The sequence below is a fragment of the Lycium barbarum genome, chromosome 11 (assembly GCF_019175385.1).
Source record: "Lycium barbarum isolate Lr01 chromosome 11, ASM1917538v2, whole genome shotgun sequence".
NCBI lineage: Eukaryota > Viridiplantae > Streptophyta > Magnoliopsida > Solanales > Solanaceae > Lycium > Lycium barbarum.
The window spans coordinates 121,379,722-121,401,569 of record NC_083347.1 but is presented as its reverse complement, the minus strand read 5'-3'; the positions used below and the strand labels follow the sequence as shown (position 1 = coordinate 121,401,569).

The window sequence follows — 21,848 nt, the reverse complement described above, 5'->3', positions numbered from 1 at the left end:
TCATAAAATATATCTAAATATTAACAAATGGTAAAAACTAAAACGCGAACCTTAATGTCTACTTATCATTCGTCAACTACAGCTACTACGCGAAAAGAAATGCAAACAAATTTCGAATCACAAATGGCAACAGAAAGATATTAAACATGATTTTTTCATACTAACACAATTTTAACAGAACGATGAGTCGAAATGGCATCAAATTTTACCTGTTGGTGGTGCAGTGAAATGGGGCGTCGGGTCTCCGATCTACACTCGATCTTAAAGTAACAAGCCGAAAGAGTAAAACGACTTAATTTTCAAATGGGTGTTCCCAAGTATAGTGATTGAAAAAATGTAAAATAATTAGGAATGGTTAAAGTGGCTGCCAAAGAACTGAAACAGAACAGAATTCGAACAAAGTCCAGATTTAGAGTAGTAAAAAAAAGATATGAACATGTTGAGCCCCCCTTTCAAGATTCAATTCGCCACAGATTTATAGGGCTTCGTTTGGTTTAAGAAAAGAGAGGGAGGAGCGTATGAGAGAGAGGAACGTATGAGGTGAGGAGCGGTGTGGGGAACAAGGAGACAGGTGTGGGGGACAAGAGGAAGTGGAAGGCAGAGAACGTGGGGAGCAGAGGCGAGTGGGAGAGAGCATGAGGAGGCGAATTGGGAGAGAAAGGAAGGGAAAGGGAAGGCGGCGGGTGAAGAGAAAGGGAGAAAAAGAGGGCGAAAGAGATGAAGGGAAAGGGAAAAAAAAATCAGGGCAGGGGCGGCTACTGAATGGTTGTTTAGGTTTAGGAAAAAATTGGACCGGGTCGGGTAAATGGTTGGGCCGGACCGGGTAGTTTAGGATGTGGGCTGGTCTGTTGGATAGGGGATAAATGTGGGCTGATTATTTGTTTTGGGGTAGGGAAATAATGTGGGTTGGTTGAATTAATAGGAGTGTGGGCTGATAATTTGGCTGAAAAATATTGGTCCTTCCTCCGTTATTTTAATTATTTTCGGGCTTCTAATTTAGTAACCAGTACAATATTTATTATGTGAAGATAAATAGTAATTAGTATATAGAAAGTAAGGATTTTACAAAGTGTTGTCTTGTAATTAATTTAACGATTCCAAACCCGAAAATGAAACGATGACTAACCGTTTAAAATCTCTGATAAAGTAATGCTCATAATGTTGAAAAATAAAAGTAGTGATATTAATAGTAGTGGCAATAAAATATTGTGAAAAATGAAGTATTTAGCTCGTCAGTAAATTTAGAAACCCGAGTAAATTAAATAAAAGAGGGACAAAATTGGGTGTCAACAGATGCCCCTCTTCGACCGGAGATGATGTAAGAATCTTCGGGCGAAGAAGTTGACGTAGTAGCCAATTTTGTTTGGACCAACGAATATGAATTTATAAGAAAGTACGATTTAGGAAAATTTGATGGCAAATATTATGAGGGTCGAAGGAATTATGGAAAACCATGGCCGAATCTCAGTTTCGAGTTGCCTACCTATCTCGGGCTGCACGAGAATCAGGCCATATATAATTCGAAAGTTTTTGTGGATTCATAATCTAGCGGGGGGTTGTAGACAGGTGACGAGAACGTTCAAGAATGGAACACGTGCTTATAGCCTCCTAATTATAACTGTGGTGCACAACACACCCATAAGTAGGACTCTACTAGGCACGGTGTAAATTCTTCAAAGATGCCCCAGTGTTGAGTTATGGAAACGCTGGGGATGTAGAAAGGAATATGAGATTGTGAAAAGAGTAGATTCAGTAGAGTTTTAGCGGAAGATGTGAAAGAGAAATTAACCTACGTATCACATGTTTGTGGACGTAGGCGGATTGAGTTCGAGAGTAGATTCGCGACCTTTGCTTGTGAGTTTGGTATTCCTCTTCAGCAAATTTGCCCCAGTTCACTGCGTAAGATAAAGTTCCACGTTGTGTTGCATCTCTGCAGGTTGTACATTCTGCCAAAACTGAGATTCATGTCAAAATTAGTAATAATGTTTAAAGTGTAAAATTATAAAAAGTGTAAAATGATAATAAATATGAGTGTGGGAATGAAGATGAAGCCATGTGGCCAATGTTGTCTCTGGTTGTCTTCAGGGACTTGAATGAATGCGTGATGCGTATGCTGAGGATATGATAAGGTCTCTAGTTGCATTTGAAGATGATAGTGATAAGGTCTCCGGCTGTCTTCCGGGACTCGATGATAAATGATATCTACGAATTTTAAGGTAAATTCATTAAAGTGGTAAGGTAGATGATGAAATAAAGGAATGAAGTAAGGAGTAAAATAAGTGTATAGCCGTTCGGCTTATGCAGGTAAGGCCGTGTAGCCATGCGATGTCTCCGGTTGTCTCCGGGGACTTGATGATATGTCTCCGGTTGTCTTCGGGGACTTGATGCTATGTCTCCGGTTGTCTTCGGGACTTGATGCTATGTCTCCGGTTGTCTTCGGAGACTTGATGCTATGTCTCCGGTTGTCTTCGGGGACTTGATCTTATGTCTCCGGTTGTCTTCGGGGACTTGATGCTATGTCTCCGGTTGTTTTTGGGGACTTGATGCTACGTCTCCGGTTGTCTTCGGGGACTTGATGCCATGTCTCCGGTTGTTTTCGGAGACTTGATGCTGTCTGCGAAATTTAAGGTAAAATTGTGGAAGTAGGAAAAGTAGATGATGAAATAAAGAAATGAAGTAAGGAGTAAAATAAGTGTATAGCCGTTTGGCTTATGCAGGTGAGGCCGTGTAGCCATGCGATGTCTCCGGTTGTCTTCGGTGACTCGATGATATGTCTCCGGTTGTCTTCGGAGGCTTAATGATAATTTCTGTAAGGTTCAATGTAAAATCGTTAGCATTGGTAAAGTGAATGATAAGGTAGAGAGTAGTGTCATAGTGTAGCCGTCTGGCTTATGCATATGAGGCTGTATAGCCGTTCGATGCCCCCGGTTGTCTTCAGAGACTCGACGCCAATCCTGTAAAATTCAAGATAAATATGTGAATTCTTATTTTAGGGTAGAATGACCCAATATGTCCTATTTTAGGGTGGACGAACCCAAGTATCCTATTTTAGGGTGGAAGAACCCGATATCCTATTTTAGGGTGGAAGGACCCAATATGTCCTATTTTAGGGTGGACGAACCCAATGTATCCTATTTTAGGGTGAAAGAACCCGATATCCTATTTTAGGGTGGACAAACCCAAGTATCCTATTTTAGGGTGGACGAACCCAAGTATCCTATTTTAGGGTGGAAGAACCCGATATGTCCTATTTTAGGGTGGACGAACCCAAGCATGTCTCCGGTTGTTTTCGAGGACATGATGCATAAGCCGTGTGAGGCATTTAAAGAAAATGATATCCTATTAAAGGCGGACGAGCCTAAAATGTCCTATTAAAGGCGGACAATCCTAGAGTGTCCTATTAAAGGCGGACGAGCCTAAAGTGTCCTATTAAAGGCGGACGAGCCTAAAGTGTCCTATTAAAGGTGGACGATCCTAAATGCTGTGCGTTTGTGAATAATGATACTGTCCCTTTGTCGGGCATTTGAAATCAGTAGTGCATATGCAATGCGATGCTTTTGAAAAAATGATGTCCTATTAAAGGCGGACGAGCCTAAAATGTATAGTTATCCTCGGGGTGTGATATTGATGCCTCCAGCGGTCTTGGGAGATGCCTTCAGCTGTCTTCGGAAACTTAACAATGATTCCTGCAAAGTTCAGAGTAAAATGGTTAAAGCTGGTAAAGTATATGATAAAATAATTGATAAAGTATGGAGTAAAGCGGTGGAATAGCCGTCTGGCTCATGATGTTGATGGTATCGTGACAGGCCAAATTTAGGACACGTAATCCTGATTTAATTCGCCTTCAATCTCGTCAACCTACAAAAACAGGTGTATAAAGTTATAAAATTATTTTGATAAAAATAAATTAAAAGATAAGGTTGGAAGTAAAGCCGTATGGCTTTTGAGGCGAGGCCACAATGAGCCCAATGATGCTTTTGGCCCCGATTGATAGACTTGACTGTTGATCTCGCGATTTTAGGTTCCTGCGCTCAAAGAAAAATTCTTAGTTTGGGAGGGGGAAGTTGATTCGTGTTGACTCGAAGCTTGACGTTGTTGGCTGCTCCATTCGTCTTATTTGTTTGGATCTTGTGATCTCCATTCAAGCCTCGGTAGATGAACAGTAGTGAAACAATTGAAAGAAAGTGTTTCATTTGAAAGGCATGTATGTAAGTATATGTATAAGGAAAGAAATATACGTAAGCATATGTATATAAGAAAAGATATATGTGTAAATGTATATATATGTAAGTTGTAAAATATTCTGCCAACTTTAGATTGTGACACTTCTAAAGTAATCAGTTCATAATACTTCCTGTCTGGTAGCCTTAATCTTGTCGATGCACAATTGTTGTTTTGTCTATATCTTTTCAAAATATGCCCCAGTTTTGATTCTGAAGGGTGTACTAAATTTATGTTGCGGTGTGACCGAACCTGATATGGGTTGCCTACGTATCCGCCAAGGAATCAGGTCAGAACGTAGTTCGTAAAACATAAAATGGTCTGAAGTTTTCTAATAAAGGGACCGAACCCGATGTGGATTGCCTACGTATCCCACCAAGGGAATCAGGTCAGCGTAGTTCTGTTATATAAATGGTAAAAGGTTTTTTTGGATTTTATCTACGTGTGACAGATCTGTATGTTAATAGTCTACGAATCCCGCCGAGGGAATCAAGCCCTGTGTGGTTTTCTTTGTGTAAGGACTTTGGATTTTCTGTTATAGCGCAACCGAACACTGTGTGGGCTGCCTGCGTATCCCACCTCGGGAATCAGGTCAGAACGTAGTTCGTACGCATGCAAAAATGGGAAAAACTCTAACCTAGTATGACCGAGTCCCTATGTGGGCTGCCTACGTATCCCCCGAGGAATCAGGTCAAGCGTAGTTCGTAGGGTACATAAGAAATTTTTGAATTTTTTGTTGTAAAGCAACCGAACCCTATGTGGGCTGCCTACGTATCCCCCATGGGAATCAGGTCAGCGTAGTTCGCACTGTTGTTAAAGGAAGGGTTGCAAACTAGGCTGTCTAACCTAATATTGTCTTTCAATGTCTTCTTGACTTGCTAGCTTTCAGGCTTATGTCATCACCTATCGGCTATTTCAATTTCTTTCGAATGGAATCTTGTCTTGTCCCCTAGTTTTTTTTTTTTTTTGGCTACTCTCTCAGGATGTATGTTGTCTTCATCTCATGTCATAATCCTAGAGTTGGCAGATTTGATAAATAAAGTACAAATAGCAATAGATGATTAAGGAAAATCAGAAATGCATTTATAGATTTTGCAATTAAGTTTCAAAAGATGAGGCAAAGCAACAAAAGTCTTGAGCATGATTCAAACCTCAATTTTAAAATCGTGTTATTTCAAAAGTTTTCTATATGTTCAAACTACCAAGACTCCTAGAGTAAGAATCCAATTCTTCAAAGTCTCTCCTGGTTTGGCATCCCGGATGGTCAGTGTCTTGGTGTCGACACGAATCAACTCTTTTTGGGGATATAAGAACATAAAAATGCAAAATGATGTCAGTCCCATAACATAGAGTCAAGTAGGTAAAGTCATGATCACATAGAGTCAAGTAAGTCATGTAGCAAATAATTTGTCAAATAAAGTCAAACAAATTGTCAAACAAATGTAAACGATTATATAAAAAAAAAAAATAACGCGTCCTAATATGCATGTGACCTCTTTGTGCCAAAGGTAGGCCTAACGTTTGTTTGAAGGGTAAAGTGTGTCATAATACGTCATCCCATTGCTTTGATTGATTAAACAAATTCTATTTCCCCAAAATAAAGTACAAAAGTAGTGTAATATTTATTACATGTCAAATGAGTACAACATAAAGTGTTTCCTAATCTAAGTAAAGTAAATACAATTTCCTATGTCTAAATTTAAGCTCTGTTTTGTGATGTCATTGATCTTCGTCATTCATTGTACTCCAATGTAAATCCATACCTGTCATAGAAACGTTAGTCATTCCCTCCCTCCTAAAGTTTAATTAATTAGAGCAAATAGTCAATATTTAGGCACAGTTATCCTTCAAACGTGCATATAAAGTATGATTATTGTCACTTGGGGTCGTGAACCCGCTTGGACGTTTGGGTAAAGTCATCTAATGGGCTTAATACACCAAGGGTATTAAACCTCCTAGGTCATGAAAAGTATGCTCCTAATAAAGGTGTTGGTATAGCTCTATCTTAGGCTGACTAAGAGTTGTTTTCCTATGACACAAGGTTCCCCCAAGCGGACAACTTGGGAGTGGAAAGTCTGTGGCCGTCGACTGCACCGCCGATCGACTAAATCCACAAGATCGATCCAACTAAAAGGTAATTTGATAGTGAACGGGCGCGAACCGCGAAACCGTTTTAAGTGTGTGAATATGTGTGAGTTTTCTAGAAGTGGAGGAAATATGAACGGAATGATAGTTTTATCAAAGCAGTAACACATAAACAGTTTATATCAAACAAACAGTTTATATCAAGCAAACAATTAATAGCATGTAAAAACAGTTAACAAATGATAAAGTAATTTCAAATAAGCACGCAAAGCCTATTTAAACTAAGTCCGTTATGGTTAGAACCTAAGTAATCCTCAGCGGAGTCGCCAAGCTGTCACACCCCATTTTTACCCGGAGGTTAAAATTAGAAGTATGACGTATTGGAGATTCCTGTTTTTTGTTTGTGTTATGTTAAGGAGTCGCCACCTAATTATTTATGGTGAATTAGGAAACCTAAAATTTATTAAAGTTATTTTCTAAGTTAACTCTGTTTTAAAAGTCTGCGAAACTTAAGATTCTAGGTAAGAGTTCAACTAATCTAGAGGGAAGGTATTAGGCATCCTCTAAATTCCATTAATAATGGTTAACCGACCGGACTCAAATTTAATTAGGCTAAGAATGTAGATGTAATATGTTATAATATTTTAAGAAAATATTTTTTATAAGTATTGCTAAGGTTATAATAGAAATATAAACGTGCTATTTTAAATAAAACTTGTAGAATTAGTTCAAAAGGCTGAGTATGAGTGTAAAGATGCTTAAAATCAAAGTATCGAGAGAAAATGATTGCCTAAAATAAACTAGAAGAGAAGTGTTAATTTATACTGTTTAAATTAATTAAAGTAACTGATACTAAAAAAAAACTTCTATTGATGGGTTGAAAAGTGGAAAAGTTTCAGATTTGGGTGAATTAAAGAATTCAAATACATTTTCGTATGAAGAAACGGCTAGTGTTTAAAACAAGCTAAGCCACAATTTTTTATTTTTTATTTTAAACAGAAGGACGGATTCGTCAATTATTCTTGTAATCTTTGAAGGAAAATATTAACGATTCTTGGCTGGAAATTAAGACACTATCTACAGTGGCATGAATTATAAGCATTCTTTATCCTAAAGAAAACTAATAAGAAGTGAGAGATTGCTGAGATAGCTCCTAAAATAGATGTCATAAAACAAAGACTCTACATGGCTAATTACGGATCTTAAATCATTAACTAGAGACGAACACCTATTAAATAACTGGTTTATCTTTACTAAACACCATATTCGGGAATGCTAACTAAAATATCAAAGAGATAAACCAGGTAAGAGAATAAATTAAGATGCAAAGGATAAAGTGATGCAGCAACTTTTGCTACTCTCTTTTGCGCTACTGCCCGGATGATTTGAAAGAGAGGGCGAGAAAACATAAGAGCATATGACATTTCGACGTTAATCCTCAAAATAAATTCTTCACAACTCTCGTAAGCGGTATCGTTGAGTCTCGAAGCGAAACTCTTCGGCTCCGGTGTTCATGCAAAACAAAGAAAAGAAAATGAAGGAATTAGTAAAGGGACCAAGTCATTAGTAGGTATGGAGATAGGACTAAAGGTGAAAGTTGTTACAAATGATTCTGGATAACACATCGACTATAAATTTTAAGGCTAAAATATACTCACTACGAGTTAGAAACTTGGAGACATTGTTTATTAACAAACTAATCCAAATCTTAGCAGAAACATAATGACCACAGGAGAACAAAAGAGAGGGAAAGAAACCAGAGAACTAAATCGTGCTTCTTAATTAGCGTTTCGGGGCAGAAAACCAAAAGTCAGGTACACACGTGCTTTATAATTCCATTGCAACTTAAGCAGAAAATAGACACAAAAAAAAGCCACAAACAACCTAAGTCCTACGTAACTAAAGCAAGATAAGAATCTTCAGCATGAATCCATAAACTATCTAACATATGCAGAGTAAGCTAATTATTTAATTTCAAACAAGATTAAAACTAAACTCTATACTGATGACAGAACTAGAAAAATGGGTAGAATAAATCAAGACATGGATGAACATCATTCCCTGTGGACAGTAATTGAAGAAGAATTTCTAATGAAGTAGCAATCATGAAATGTCCACTCTTACTCACAACACCAAAGATCTGGAATAACATATCATGTATCTCTTTTCTTCACAATGCAAAATAAACGACATTCGAAAGAAACTAAGGGCAAGCCACAGAATCATAAATGTATCGGAAACTACAATGGAAGAAGAAGGGACGGTTGACTTACTTAATCAAACACATACTAAATCACAAATAAAAAAAAAATGAACAGGTTCAGGATTGTGCAACACCTAATCAAACAAGCTCCGTTACACATAGCATAAACAACCTCAGTTAAAACAAATACAACAGAATTTATTTTTTTAAGAGAATAACCCCTGTAAACAAAGTTGCAGGCAGGTTTTAGTAGCATACTCATTAATGCAAAACATCATTCTTTGGGCTAGATTTCATCCATTTTTAGACAGCATTCAAGTAGACACCTGTTTAATCTGTCAATTGTTCGAAATAGCAAAGCAACTAAAACAAGACCAAACCTCACGATTAACCAGGCACACTCCTCGGGTTAGGCCATTTAAGCTTATAGCATGTTCAAACATATGTCCGGATAATGGGCAGTAGCACATAAGTGATGACTAAGCTTACAGCGGAGGCATTACACAGCATAAGTTTAACTTTTAAAGGGCAACCCGTGAACTAGCCTTAACCAAATCAACATTGTGGGATTCTAGATTACCATGGGTATGTCTAGCAAACTGCTTCAGGAACAATTGAAGTAAATTCATAGAGACACCCCTCTAACTCAACTGAACCACTGATCGAGTTTAAATCAAAGAGTTCTACAGGTTTTCCAACTTTAAACTAGACAATGTTAACCTGAATAACTTATACGATAATCAAGTTTTAGATTTAAACTAACACTCATGTCCATACTGATTCTGTTTAGCTACATAATTGTACAACATAGAGGTAGACAGCAGTAACATGACACAAGTTATATGGACACCAGCTATGTTAACTAGACAACATGAACACATGAAAGTATCGATTGAAAATAGACACCATCAACATAGTCATCCAACATAAGCATACAGATACTCCAGGGCTAGCATTACTTTATACTAAGGCATGATCACTAAACTAAACAAAAGCCTAAATACTATGCACGGGACTGAACTAATCTACTAATAAAATGGCCATGATAAAACAAAGTCCAGCAAGCAGAGCCCAAGAGCACATAGAGGAAAGTGAGAAAAAAAAATACAGAAAATATAAAAGGGAGTAGAGTATTAGACGACACAAAGCATATGAACACTCCCAAACATTTGTCGAACACTCATACTTTAGACGATATACAGCCTGAAAAGATGGCCTTAAATTTAAACAAATAAATATGATTCTACAGCATTCGAGAATACAAATCCCATAAGCAGAATTTCCTTGTAATACTCCGACAACATGGTTCAAACATAATGAGAAACCAGATTCTGAATTAACCAAACTAAAACAAAATAGCAATCATGTTTCAACTATTATTTATTTCATTTTGCCATAACTCAAACGGAAGACAGAATTAATTATCATTTCAAACTAAGGTTAACTAGACTAGACTCATACAAACTGGAATGAAAACTGGGAGAAGAACTTCACATTCAGAAACTCGACAAAACAGAGCTAGACATAATCTGGTTTATTAAAGCCTTCATAAAATATATCTAAATATTAACAAATGGTAAAAACTAAAACGCGAACCTTAATGTCTACTTATCATTCGTCAACTACAGCTACTACGCGAAAAGAAATGCAAACAAATTTCGAATCACAAATGGCAACAGAAAGATATTAAACATGATTTTTTCATACTAACACAATTTTAACAGAACGATGAGTCGAAATGGCATCAAATTTTACCTGTTGGTGGTGCAGTGAAATGGGGCGTCGGGTCTCCGATCTACACTCGATCTTAAAGTAACAAGCCGAAAGAGTAAAACGACTTAATTTTCAAATGGGTGTTCCCAAGTATAGTGATTGAACAAATGTAAAATAATTAGGAATGGTTAAAGTGGCTGCCAAAGAACTGAAACAGAACAGAATTCGAACAAAGTCCAGATTTAGAGTAGTAAAAAAATGATATGAACATGTTGAGCCCCCCTTTCAAGATTCAATTCGCCACAGATTTATAGGGCTTCGTTTGGTTTAAGAAAAGAGAGGGAGGAGCGTATGAGAGAGAGGAGCGTATGAGGTGAGGAGCGGTGTGGGGAACAAGGAGACAGGTGTGGGGGACAAGAGGAAGTGGAAGGCAGAGAACGTGGGGAGCAGAGGCGAGTGGGAGAGAGCATGAGGAGGCGAATTGGGAGAGAAAGGAAGGGAAAGGGAAGGCGGCGGGTGAAGAGAAAGGGAGAAAAAGAGGGCGAAAGAGATGAAGGGAAAGGGAAAAAAAATCAGGGCAGGGGCGGCTGCTGAAGGGTTGTTTAGGTTTAGGAAAAAATTGGACCGGGTCGGGTAAATGGTTGGGCCGGACCGGGTAGTTTAGGATGTGGGCTGGTCTGTTGGATAGGGGATAAATGTGGGCTGATTATTTGTTTTGGGGTAGGGAAATAATGTGGGTTGGTTGAATTAATAGGAGTATGGGCTGATAATTTGGCTGAAAAATATTGGTCCTTCCTCCGTTATTTTAATTATTTTCGGGCTTCTAATTTAGTAACCAGTACAATATTTATTATGTGAAGATAAATAGTAATTAGTATATAGAAAGTAAGGATTTTACAAAGTGTTGTCTTGTAATTAATTTAACGATTCCAAACCCGAAAACGAAACGATGACTAACCGTTTAAAATCTCTGATAAAGTAATGCTCATAATGTTGAAAAATAAAAGTAGTGATATTAATAGTAGTGGCAATAAAATATTGTGAAAAATGAAGTATTTAGCTCGTCAGTAAATTTAGAAACCCGAGTAAATTAAATAAAAGAGGGACAAAATTGGGTGTCAACAATTGGAAGATTAACTAATCTGCAGGGGTTGGCTCTCGGATCTAACCATTTCACTGGTATGTTTTATCTTATGAATTCTAGTAGCATTGTATCTAATTAATTCCCAAAAAAAAATTTATTACACATGAATTGCAGGGATAATTCCACAAGAAATTGGAAATCTTGTTAATTTGGTGATGTTAAGCATGGAGGGAAACCAAATTACTGGCTCAGTCCTGATCTCCATATACAATATCTCCTCACTGCAATTTCTTTATCTATGGGGGAACAATCTCAAGGGATCCTTACAGCGGGAGATTGGCAACTTAACCAAGATGCAAGACCTCGAACTTAATCAAAATACGTTTACTGGTACGTATTCCGAGTGATAGCAAAAAATACAACTTATACTAATTTGATAAGATAAGGCCTAGTCTCCCTTGTTTATATTTTACTAGTTTCGACAAACGTGTGTTGCACACTAATACCATATTAAAATATTTGCATTGAAGAATACATTTCAGCAACTTAAAGTGACTATTGACAAATGATTACATTTCAACAACTAAAAGTGACTATTGACAAATGATTTTATCAAGTAGCAGTAAATGTTTTCTCTGGAATATTTCACGTCCATACCCCAACACACAAGCATCTAAAAGGGAATAAATTCCTGAGAAGAAACATATGCGGATTTTAATTTTTTCTTAATGCTTTAAGAGTGATAGCTAAGCAACAGACCAACTTCTATAGTAATTCAAAGTTCCTTTAAGAGTTGGGTCTTCTAGCTAGAGAGACATGAGCGTGCATAGATCAATAGAGGCTATTTATTCTTGTTAATACTCCCTCCATTTTATAATAAGTGATGTTTTTAGCTTATGCACAACCTTTAAGAAATTGCTCATTCCTAAAAAAGTGGGAGTGTTTTTGTTAACTTATCCCTAATGCAATTTTACCTCTTTCCTAAAAAAGCTACTTAATGATTATTAATTATGTAAATAAGGGTAATTTTGGAAAAATAAGGTCAATTTCTTCTTAAAATCCTAAAACACCACTTATTTCAAAACAAATTAAAAAGCCTAAAACACCATTTATTTTTTAAACAAAGAGAGTATCTATCTGGGTTCATTGCCAACTGCGGTCTCGACAATTTTTTGAAGGCAGTTAATACCATGAGAACAATAGCAGTTAATAACATTCAAGAATACCAATTGTCTTTTAGTCTTCAAGATATGATAAGAAGATGGCTGATGAAACTAAAGCTTTACAACTAAATATAAAAATAATTAAAATTTTGTGAATATTAATTAGGAGAAGAGGAAGACACAGTGCAAAAATACTACTAGTCTCTATTAACCCCGACGGTGAAAGAAAAGATAATTAAGTTATTAAATGAGGGATAAATCAAATTCCCATTTTACAATTTTTTTTTTTTGTTATTTGTATCAAACTTTTTCTTTTTGTTATAATTGTAAAATGTGCATTTACATCTTTTTACAAATAAGTTTTTGAAATAATGTTGGCTCGAAAGGTAAAAAAAGTCGTTCAATATTTGATGGACATTTTGGTAAATTAACTTTAAAATTTTTTGGTTCCCACTTTTAGAATAACTAGTATCTGGACAACACTTTATTGTATTTTAATAGTTCTAAATTCGTGCATATATTCTAAAATCATCTGATTGAGATATAAATTAGAGATTTAATTATACAAAAATCTTAACATTATTTTTGAGATTTAATGAAGATGAACAATCGTGCAGCTGATAATGAATATAGATTTATCTTTGAGAACAAGTCACTATTGCTTGGAAATGGGTCTTGATTTCTAGAGATTTATCTACATAAAAAATATTTCTTTGCAGAACAAATCATATTAGAAGCTTTGACCAAAATAAGCTATTTTTTAAACCAATTCACCAAAGTAATACGTTTTTAATTTTTTTTACGGAACTAGCATAAACGTATTCCTGAGTAACGTATTAGGCATTATTTTATTCAAAAATTCTAACGGAAAAATAGCTCGGGTTAACGGTGTTAAAAGCTAATCCAAGTTTAAGAATGACAAGTAATGAACTCTATCGTCGTCCCAATCGACCAAGGACAACTAGAATTCCTAATGAGATGGATCGTGGTCCTGTAGTATATGGGCGAGCTTGCGGGTTGTGTAGGCAAACTGGACATGATAGGCGTCAATGTCCAACTCGTAGTCAAACTTAGTGTTAGTCGAGTTTGTCAAGTTATTATATTAGTTCATTAGTAATCAGTTAATTTTTTATTTTTTTTTGCTTCTTTATTTTATATGATCAATATGCTCAATTTCCTAAATTTTATGTAGGAGTGATCAATACGTGTTTCCTAAATTCTCTACTATGTATACTTAAGCATGCACATCCAACAAGTATAATTAACTAAATGCATAACCAGTAGAAATAAACCAGCACCTGTATGAATAAAGTGAAGTTCAGCATCTGTATGAATAAAGTGAAGAAATACATATAAATACCTCATGGAAATCTTTTCATAAAATTTCACTTCTTTACACCATAGCTGAATACAAAAAGCAAAAAAGACTAATACACCATAACTGTTTCTTTTCCAGCTTCAAAACAACACCAGCAGTGAGCCAAAAAAAAATCATTCCTACTAAACTGTTGATGACTTGATAGCAAAAACCATAGCTAATACATGACTTCCAATTAAAACTTCCAGTACTTGCTAGCAAAAACCAAATACAAAAAATACAAAATAATACACCAACTGTGCCTTCATCTTACTTACAGTTAGCAAAAAAAAAAAAAAAAAAGGAGATCATTCCTACTAAACTAGATCAGCGAGATTATGTGCCTTCATCTTACTTACAAGCCAAACTATTAGTGATGCATTCATTTATTTTTGCTTCTACCTTGCTGCTTTTTACCTCTACCGCGCTGCTTTTTAATCCTACCATGCTGATCCATAAAGTGACTCCCGGTCGCACAACGCTTACGAATAATTTTACGCTTCTGCCTCATTGATGGTTCACCATCCACTTCATCATTGGAATCATCCAACTCATTACCTTGTATCTCAATATTGCAGTCCTGCCCATCATCTCTATTAGTGGCCTCAGGGATATCGATGGACATTTGCACAGGCGATGAGTTAAAAACAGGACCATTCTCAACAAATATATTCTCAAAAGACGAAAGACTTGGATCTCTTGAATATTGTGGAGTTTGTGGCGTCATGTATGGCACAATTTGAGTACTTGTTGGTTGATATGTCATAGCTGATGCCTGAGTGAATTCGTGAGTGTCGCCTCTTGAAGTGGAACTAATATTACAATTTGTTGTTGCTGGATCATCTTCCGGGACTGCTTGGGCATCTTCCTGATGCATTTCATCCATTTCGATAGACACTTGACCTCTCTTAATAGCACGTTCCCTCCTACCAGCAACACCACCTTTTCCTCGCCTACGAACAGAGGGACGTATATGGTCAGCATGTACTCCATCTTTTTTATAATCAGCTTGTAAATGAATTCTATCAGCCTCGTGCACATATGTCAAGCACTTTTCACCTTCACTCCGCACCATTGCACGAAACATATAAAATTCCTCAAATAATGGCTGATCACAGAGTGATTTTGCTTTATCAACCACTGAATGAATATAGCGCACCTGTGTGAAACCACATCAAAATCATGCATCTTTAGAATAGTACAGTAATACTCTGTCCCAAAATGCATTTTCATGGAACCAAACAGTACCTTTTTAATTAGATTACTAAAAACCCAACTATATGAATTTAAATTTATACAATAAATGTGGATTGAGAACCTGAAAATTAAATTGATAAATCTTTTACTAGTACACAACTTATTAACTACGTAAACTGCTAAACATAATAGTCTGTAGCTAGGTTGTAAGTGTATAGTATAACTCTTAGATGCCTAACTTTTAACTCCAGAAAAGGTTTGCTATTAGTATGAGCTCATTAGTGATTACACGCATTATGTGTACTTTGTGAAGATAAGTGTACTATTCTATATTAGGATGGGTAATTTAGCATGCATGCAGGGCATTGTAAATGATGAGAAAATAGTAAAAATGTAATGACATGCCCCTGCTGTACAGGTGTACACTTGAACAACTGTAGTACTAAAGCAGGGGGTGGCGGGGTAGAGATACAAACAAACAAAATAAATAGCCAGTGACACTCTCTCCCTCTGCTCTGCCAAAATCTGTCACCATTTGTAACCATTCCTGCTAATTCAGTGTTCTCCTCCCCCTTCCATTTTTTTTTCAGATAAATACTCTCTACTACTCCTATATAACACCACACTTTGTATCATCACCACATATTCACACATTTCTTCTTACCCAAATACTCTGTCCCAAATGCATTTTCATGGAACCAAACAGTATCTTTTTAACACAAATTTGCTTGAGAATTATGGGCAGAGCATGCATCATTGTTTCAAAAAGGAGAAAGCGGTGGTTAGTATATCACAAGTTATAATATACCATCTATCAAATAGTATGCTGCAACTACTAGATTAATTTATACATGATCAGTTATTTGGTAGAATCTTTTAACCGAAACAACAAAGACAAAGGAAGTTATTAATATGCTGCAACTAGTGTAGAACTGATTATCTGATACAGTTTTCACATTGCATATAAAAGAAACATGTAGTACTGTTGAACCAAAATAAATATGCACCACTTACCATTGCTTCATAAGCCGTTGCATTAGGCACATAACCTTGTTGCTGCTGAGGACGCGAAGTAGGATTACCAATAACAAGACGAGTAATGCGTCTGAACCAAACAAGGTAGGGGTCATCGTACCGAAGTGATTCATGATTGACCGGTGCATTAATAACGTATCGAAGTTGTTGGTGCCAAAATGGCAACCATTGTGCATACTCCAATTCCCAATTTGTATTTGGCCTTCCCCGACGATCGTGGTTGAAATGTGTGGGATCAAATGCAAACGGAGTTGGTGGTATCTCCTGTATCGTTCCAAATTGCCTCATAACTCGATCAGGAAAGTGAACCTCGACAACATCCCAACAAAATATTGTGACTCTAGCACGCCATATATTTCGTCCAACACGACAATAATCGGGAAGGCTCTCAATTAATTCATCAGAATATGGTTCCCAAATAAACTAAATGAAACAAATAAAGCAAATGAGACCTTACAATTACAATATACATGAAAATTAAAACAAAACTAATACAACATTGTACCTGATCCTCCGTCATGGAATCAAGTGCATCCCTAAAAACTTTCAACACATATTGGGTAGTGTCGGTCCAACTAAAATGTGCAAACCATCTAGTAGCGCGTGGACCCCTAGGTAAACCAGTATTCGCATCCATTTGTGCTAATATCTGGGGCCTGAGAACAGTAATTCTCTCCCATGCCCAAACCTGAAGAAAAAACACTAATTTCAGCATCATTTAATGCAACTGTTGTAGTAAACTAAAACAATCAACATCATTTTTTTCATTATAGCAAAAAGGAAATAAAAAATCTTATCATTTAGCTAGAAAGAAAATAAAGAGAACTATATGTATACTCTGGGAGGAACATTCCATGTAAGAAAGTTAGAAAAATCTAATTAGAAGAAAGAGAACTATATGTTTAGGAATTGAACAAGTTTTGTTTATAAATACAGTTAATACTTTTATTAATATTTTTAGGTATACCTGTAGTAGTGGTAGGAATCCCGCTATCTCATGTTGCTTAGCATGTGAGGCCTTACAAAGATAGTGATACAAGCATGCTAGAGTCGCAGTACCCCAACTGTAAGATCCTATTGTGTTGACGTCCTCAAGCATAGGTAAGTACATAAGCTTCAAATTACTTCCAGATGTATCCGCCATCATCATACCAGCAATCATCCAAAACATATAACATCTAGCCTTCTGATTGACCATATCTTGTGTTGCCGTGTCAAGTAATTTTGGATGACGTAGCATGTGTTGATTAAGTGCCGATACCTTGAGGCTATTTTTTTTAAAGTCTCCAGGAAGTGGACTAAAACCTAATAATCTTTGACAAATGTCTTTCCAATCCTCTGTGCTCCTCGCCAACTCATTCCCAAGTACTGGATCACCATTCACGGGTAAGCCTTACAACACCTCTACGTCTTGCAAGGTGATTGTCGCTTCTCCCATCCTAAAGTGGAACGTATGAGTTTCAGGATGCCATCTTTCAACTAATGAAGTAATCAAACTACGATCAATAGTAGGTCGATGAGATCTGTAAACACCGTACAATCCCGATAGTCTAATCACTTCCAAGACTCGTGTATCAATTGGATGTTCCTTTACGAAGTCCCAAAAATTTCCATCACATCTCCTTGTATTCAAAATCACATTATCCTTTCCATCCCATATATCCTGTGACCTATGGGTGAGTTGTTCATTCAATACGGACGAGTCGAGTGGACCCGGATCCATCTGATATGTATTATTTTCCCCCATAAAACAAAAATACCTACACAAGTGAATATTTTCTATGAAACTTCTATGCTTGTTTTGCCTAAAAAATGTGAACATCACATCTTCTTAAGAAAGTGAAAAAACAGAGAAACAAACTTTGTATCTTCCAAACGAAAAACCCAGAAACAAGAATACTACCTTTTTTTGAAGATAAAGGGAGAAATTCGTCATACCATTATCTTCTAATCTAGAAATTGAAAGTTTGAAATGTAATCCAGAATTCTTCCACTATACTAGTGTGTGAAAAAACACATACCTTAATCACAGTATCCTGTTCCAAGCTTCTTAATCGATTTTTTGCAAGCAAAATCGCACAAAATACTGAGCTTTGAAAGTTTCACATTTAAAATTTGCAGCAAAAAATCAAATAAACTTCACAATCTATATCATCGGAACAAAATCAATTTGCAGCGATAGATAAAATAATATATGGATCGAGTAAATTTTGTTGTTCTCCTGGTGATAGTGATGTTAGGGTTTTATTTTGAAGAGGGGATTTAGATTGAAAAGGGAAATTTATTGAATGAGGGTTTATTTTGAAGAGGGGATTTAAGTTGAAAAGGAAAATTTGTTCAATGAGGGCTTACAGCTCAGTTGTATATTTATTCACATATATTAGAAAACACTGAACGACGTCGTTATTTTAAATGAAGAGACAACTAATAGTCGTGGTCTTAGGATACATAATAGGACTAAATCGTTACTGTCAGTAACGACTTTTATTTTAACGCCGTCCACTTATTAGCTGTTTTTCCCGTCAGAATTTTTGAATAAAATAATGTCTAATACGTTACTCAGGAATACGTTTATACTAGTTCTGTAAAAAAAATAAAAAACGTATTATTTTTGGTGAATTGGTTTAAATAATAGCTTATTTTGGTCAAAAATTCAATCATATTATATATTTCAATCAAATTCTGTGGTATAGTAACTTTTCCTGCCAACAATCTAACCTTAGGTAGAGATGGAAAAATGAAAACGAGATGAACTGAAGTGGGTTTGCCTAATTCTCAGGTTGAGAACAATTTTTTGTCAAATTGAAATTGGAGAGAAGAAATTGGGGAATTTTGTGGGAAGACAAAAAGGTCTTTATATTTAATGTGCTGGCAATAAATAGTAGAGTGTTTTGGAGAATTAAAAAATGAATACATTGCTAACATACTACATTCATGTAATAGGTTAGCAAGACTCTATGTAGTAGGTTAGCAAAACCTAACATATATATATATATACACATATAAAATAAAAGACCGCTAGACACACTGTCTAGTAGTATAAATTTGTCTAAAATAGAACTAACTAGTATTCAATAATTCATCATGTGTAATACTCATCATGTGTTGCCAGGTGAAATACCCAAAGAGATAAGAAATCTCATGGAGTTAAGGATCCTTGATCTTTATTTTAATAGCTTTAGTGGTTCACTTCCAATGGAAATCTTCAACATGTCAAGGCTGAAAGAAGTTTATCTTGGAGACAACAATCTTGTTGGGTCTATACCTCATTCAATCTCCAATTGTTCAAAACATACCTTATTAGATCTTTCATACAACAAACTCACTAGTTTGATTCCCAACTCCCTTGGATATCTTACTCATCTACAGGTCTTAAACTTGGTGGCAAATAATTTAACCAGTGACTCATCATTTAGTTTCTTGACCTCCTTAACCAATTGCAGAAAAATAACAACTCTTTTTCTAGATTTGAACCCTCTAGATGGTATGCTTCCAGTCTCTATAGGAAACTTCTCCACATCTCTTCTAAAATTTTATGCCCAAAGTTGCAAAATCAATGGACAAATTCCAAATGAAGTTGGGAACTTAAGCAGCTTATTATCCCTTGATATTTCTGAAAACAACTTGGTTGGATCGATTCCCACATCAATTGGCAACTTGACAAACCTTCAGGTCTTGAACTTGAGTGAAAACTCTCTTACAGGAGTTATTGGAGATAATGTATGTAAATTGCAGAGATTGGGTAACATTTACTTTGGTCAAAATCAACTTTCAGGATCTCTTCCAAATTGTTTAGGGAACGTTACTTCGCTTAGAGAGATACATTTGCGTTCCAATAAATTGAATTCCAATATACCAACAAGCATAGGGAATCTTAAAGATCTTGTCGTTCTTGACTTATCGTCAAACAACATGGGTGGCTCTTTGCCTGCAGAAATTGGAAATCTAAAGGTTGCAATACAAATGGATCTGTCAATGAATCAATTCTCAAATGGAATTCCTAGAGAAATTGGAGGATTACAAAATCTGCAGAAACTTTCTTTGAGACACAACAAGTTGCAAGGATCTATACCTGACTCAATGAGCAACATGATAGGTTTGGAATTTTTAGACGTTTCTCATAACAATATAACGGGAATCATTCCGAAATCCCTGGAGAAACTTCAAAATCTCAAGTATTTCAATGTTTCTATCAACAAATTGTATGGTGAAATACCCTCAGGAAGTCCTTTCAAGAACCTTTCGAGTCAGTTTTTCATTTACAATGAAGCATTGTGTGGTTCTTTGAGATTTAATGTCCCACCATGCCCCACTTCATCAAAGCATAGATCAAATGGGAAAAAATTGCTAGTTCTATTTCTTATGATGGGAATTGCACTTGCATTTGTTCCTATTTCCCTTGTGCTCGTATGGATAAAGTATAGAGGAGGTAAAAGAGCACCTCAATAAGCTGATTCATTGTCTACCGCAACAAGAGGAAGAATTTCATACTATGAATTGATCGAAGCAACTGATGCATTTAGCGAGAGTAATCTGATTGGTTTCGGGAGTTTTGGCTCTGTCTACAAAGGAATTCTCAGAAGTGGGACTACTATTGCAGTTAAAGTGTTCAATCTGCAATTGGAAGTGTCATTCAAGCATTTTGATACAGAATGTGAAATTTTGCGTAGCATTCGCCATAGGAATCTAGTAAAAGTCATCACTAGTTGTTCCAACCTTGATTTCAAGGCTTTGGTGCTTGAGTATATGCCTAATGGGAGTCTTGAAAAGTGTTTGTATTCACACAACTATTTCTTAGACATATTGCACAGACTAAGCATAATGATAGATGTGGCATGTGTGTTGGAATATCTCCACCATGGGTGCTCACTGCCCGTGATTCACTGTAATTTGAAGCCTAGTAATGTCTTGCTCGATGAGGATATGGTTGCCCACCTAAGCGACTTTGGTATTTCAAAAGTGCTTGGTGAAGCTGTGAGCAATTTATTCACTAAAACCTTAGCAACATTTGGTTATATTGCACCGGGTACGTCTCTTAGTTTTTCTTTGAACACCATTTTTTCCGTTATCTTTTCCTCTAAGAAATTATGTTATATCTTTGAAGTAATTGTTTGGCTATAGAATATGGACTGGATGGATTGGTGTCAACAAAATGTGATGTCTATAGTTACGGGATCATGTTGATGGAAACGTTTACAAGGAGGAAGCCTAATGATGAAATGTTCGAGGGAGATCTTAGCTTGAAGCAATGGGTGAGTAATTCACTTCCTGAGGCAGTAATGGATGTTGTAGATGCTAACTTGGTAACACCAAATGATAGTAACTTAAAGTTAGATTGTGTGGCATCGATCATGAAAGTGGCATTAGATTTTTGTGTTAAATCTCCGCCAAGAAGGACAAACATGAAAGATGTTGTAGGGATGCTACAAAAGATCAGGATTCAACTTCTCGCATGTTGAACATGTTCTTGGAAACTCTTGTTACCAATTACTTGTTTTGTTGCAAATGCTTGCTAAAATATTGTATCAGTGTGAAGAATGTATTTTTATTTTAGCACTTTTGAAATCTTAATTACAATAAATCTTATTATTTCCTCTTAAAATCAATGTTCTAAATTGGTAGATACAATCAATAGAGGAAAATAATTCTTTTCTTTACAAACAATAAATCTCAGATTTGAGTGTTTTTTTTTTAATGTTGTCTCAAAGTAGACTAAGCACCTGTTTAATCGAGAAAGGCAAATAACAACCTTTTCTTTATAAACCTCTGCATTAACTTAAATCGACTACA

At 36.1% G+C, this 21,848-nt stretch overlaps 2 protein-coding genes across 2 annotated transcripts; one reads left to right on the top strand and one right to left on the bottom strand.

Moving 5' to 3' along the window:
* Positions 1–15,949: 15,949 nt before the first annotated feature.
* On the bottom strand, positions 15,950–17,878 carry LOC132618199 (serine/threonine-protein phosphatase 7 long form homolog). Its single transcript, XM_060333264.1, has 3 exons — positions 17,026–17,878; positions 16,564–16,746; positions 15,950–16,481 (listed from the first exon to the last, which is right to left on the bottom strand). The coding sequence occupies exons 1-3, from the start codon at positions 17,296–17,298 to the stop codon at positions 15,960–15,962; spliced, it is 978 nt and encodes a 325-aa protein (XP_060189247.1). The 5' UTR covers positions 17,299–17,878; the 3' UTR covers positions 15,950–15,959.
* A 1,264-nt stretch (positions 17,879–19,142) lies between these two features.
* LOC132620237 (LRR receptor-like serine/threonine-protein kinase RGI5) lies at positions 19,143–20,529 on the top strand. Its single transcript, XM_060334918.1, has one exon. It carries the CDS (start codon positions 19,143–19,145, stop codon positions 20,505–20,507), a length of 1,365 nt encoding a protein of 454 aa, XP_060190901.1. The 3' UTR covers positions 20,508–20,529.
* Positions 20,530–21,848: the final 1,319 nt, after the last annotated feature.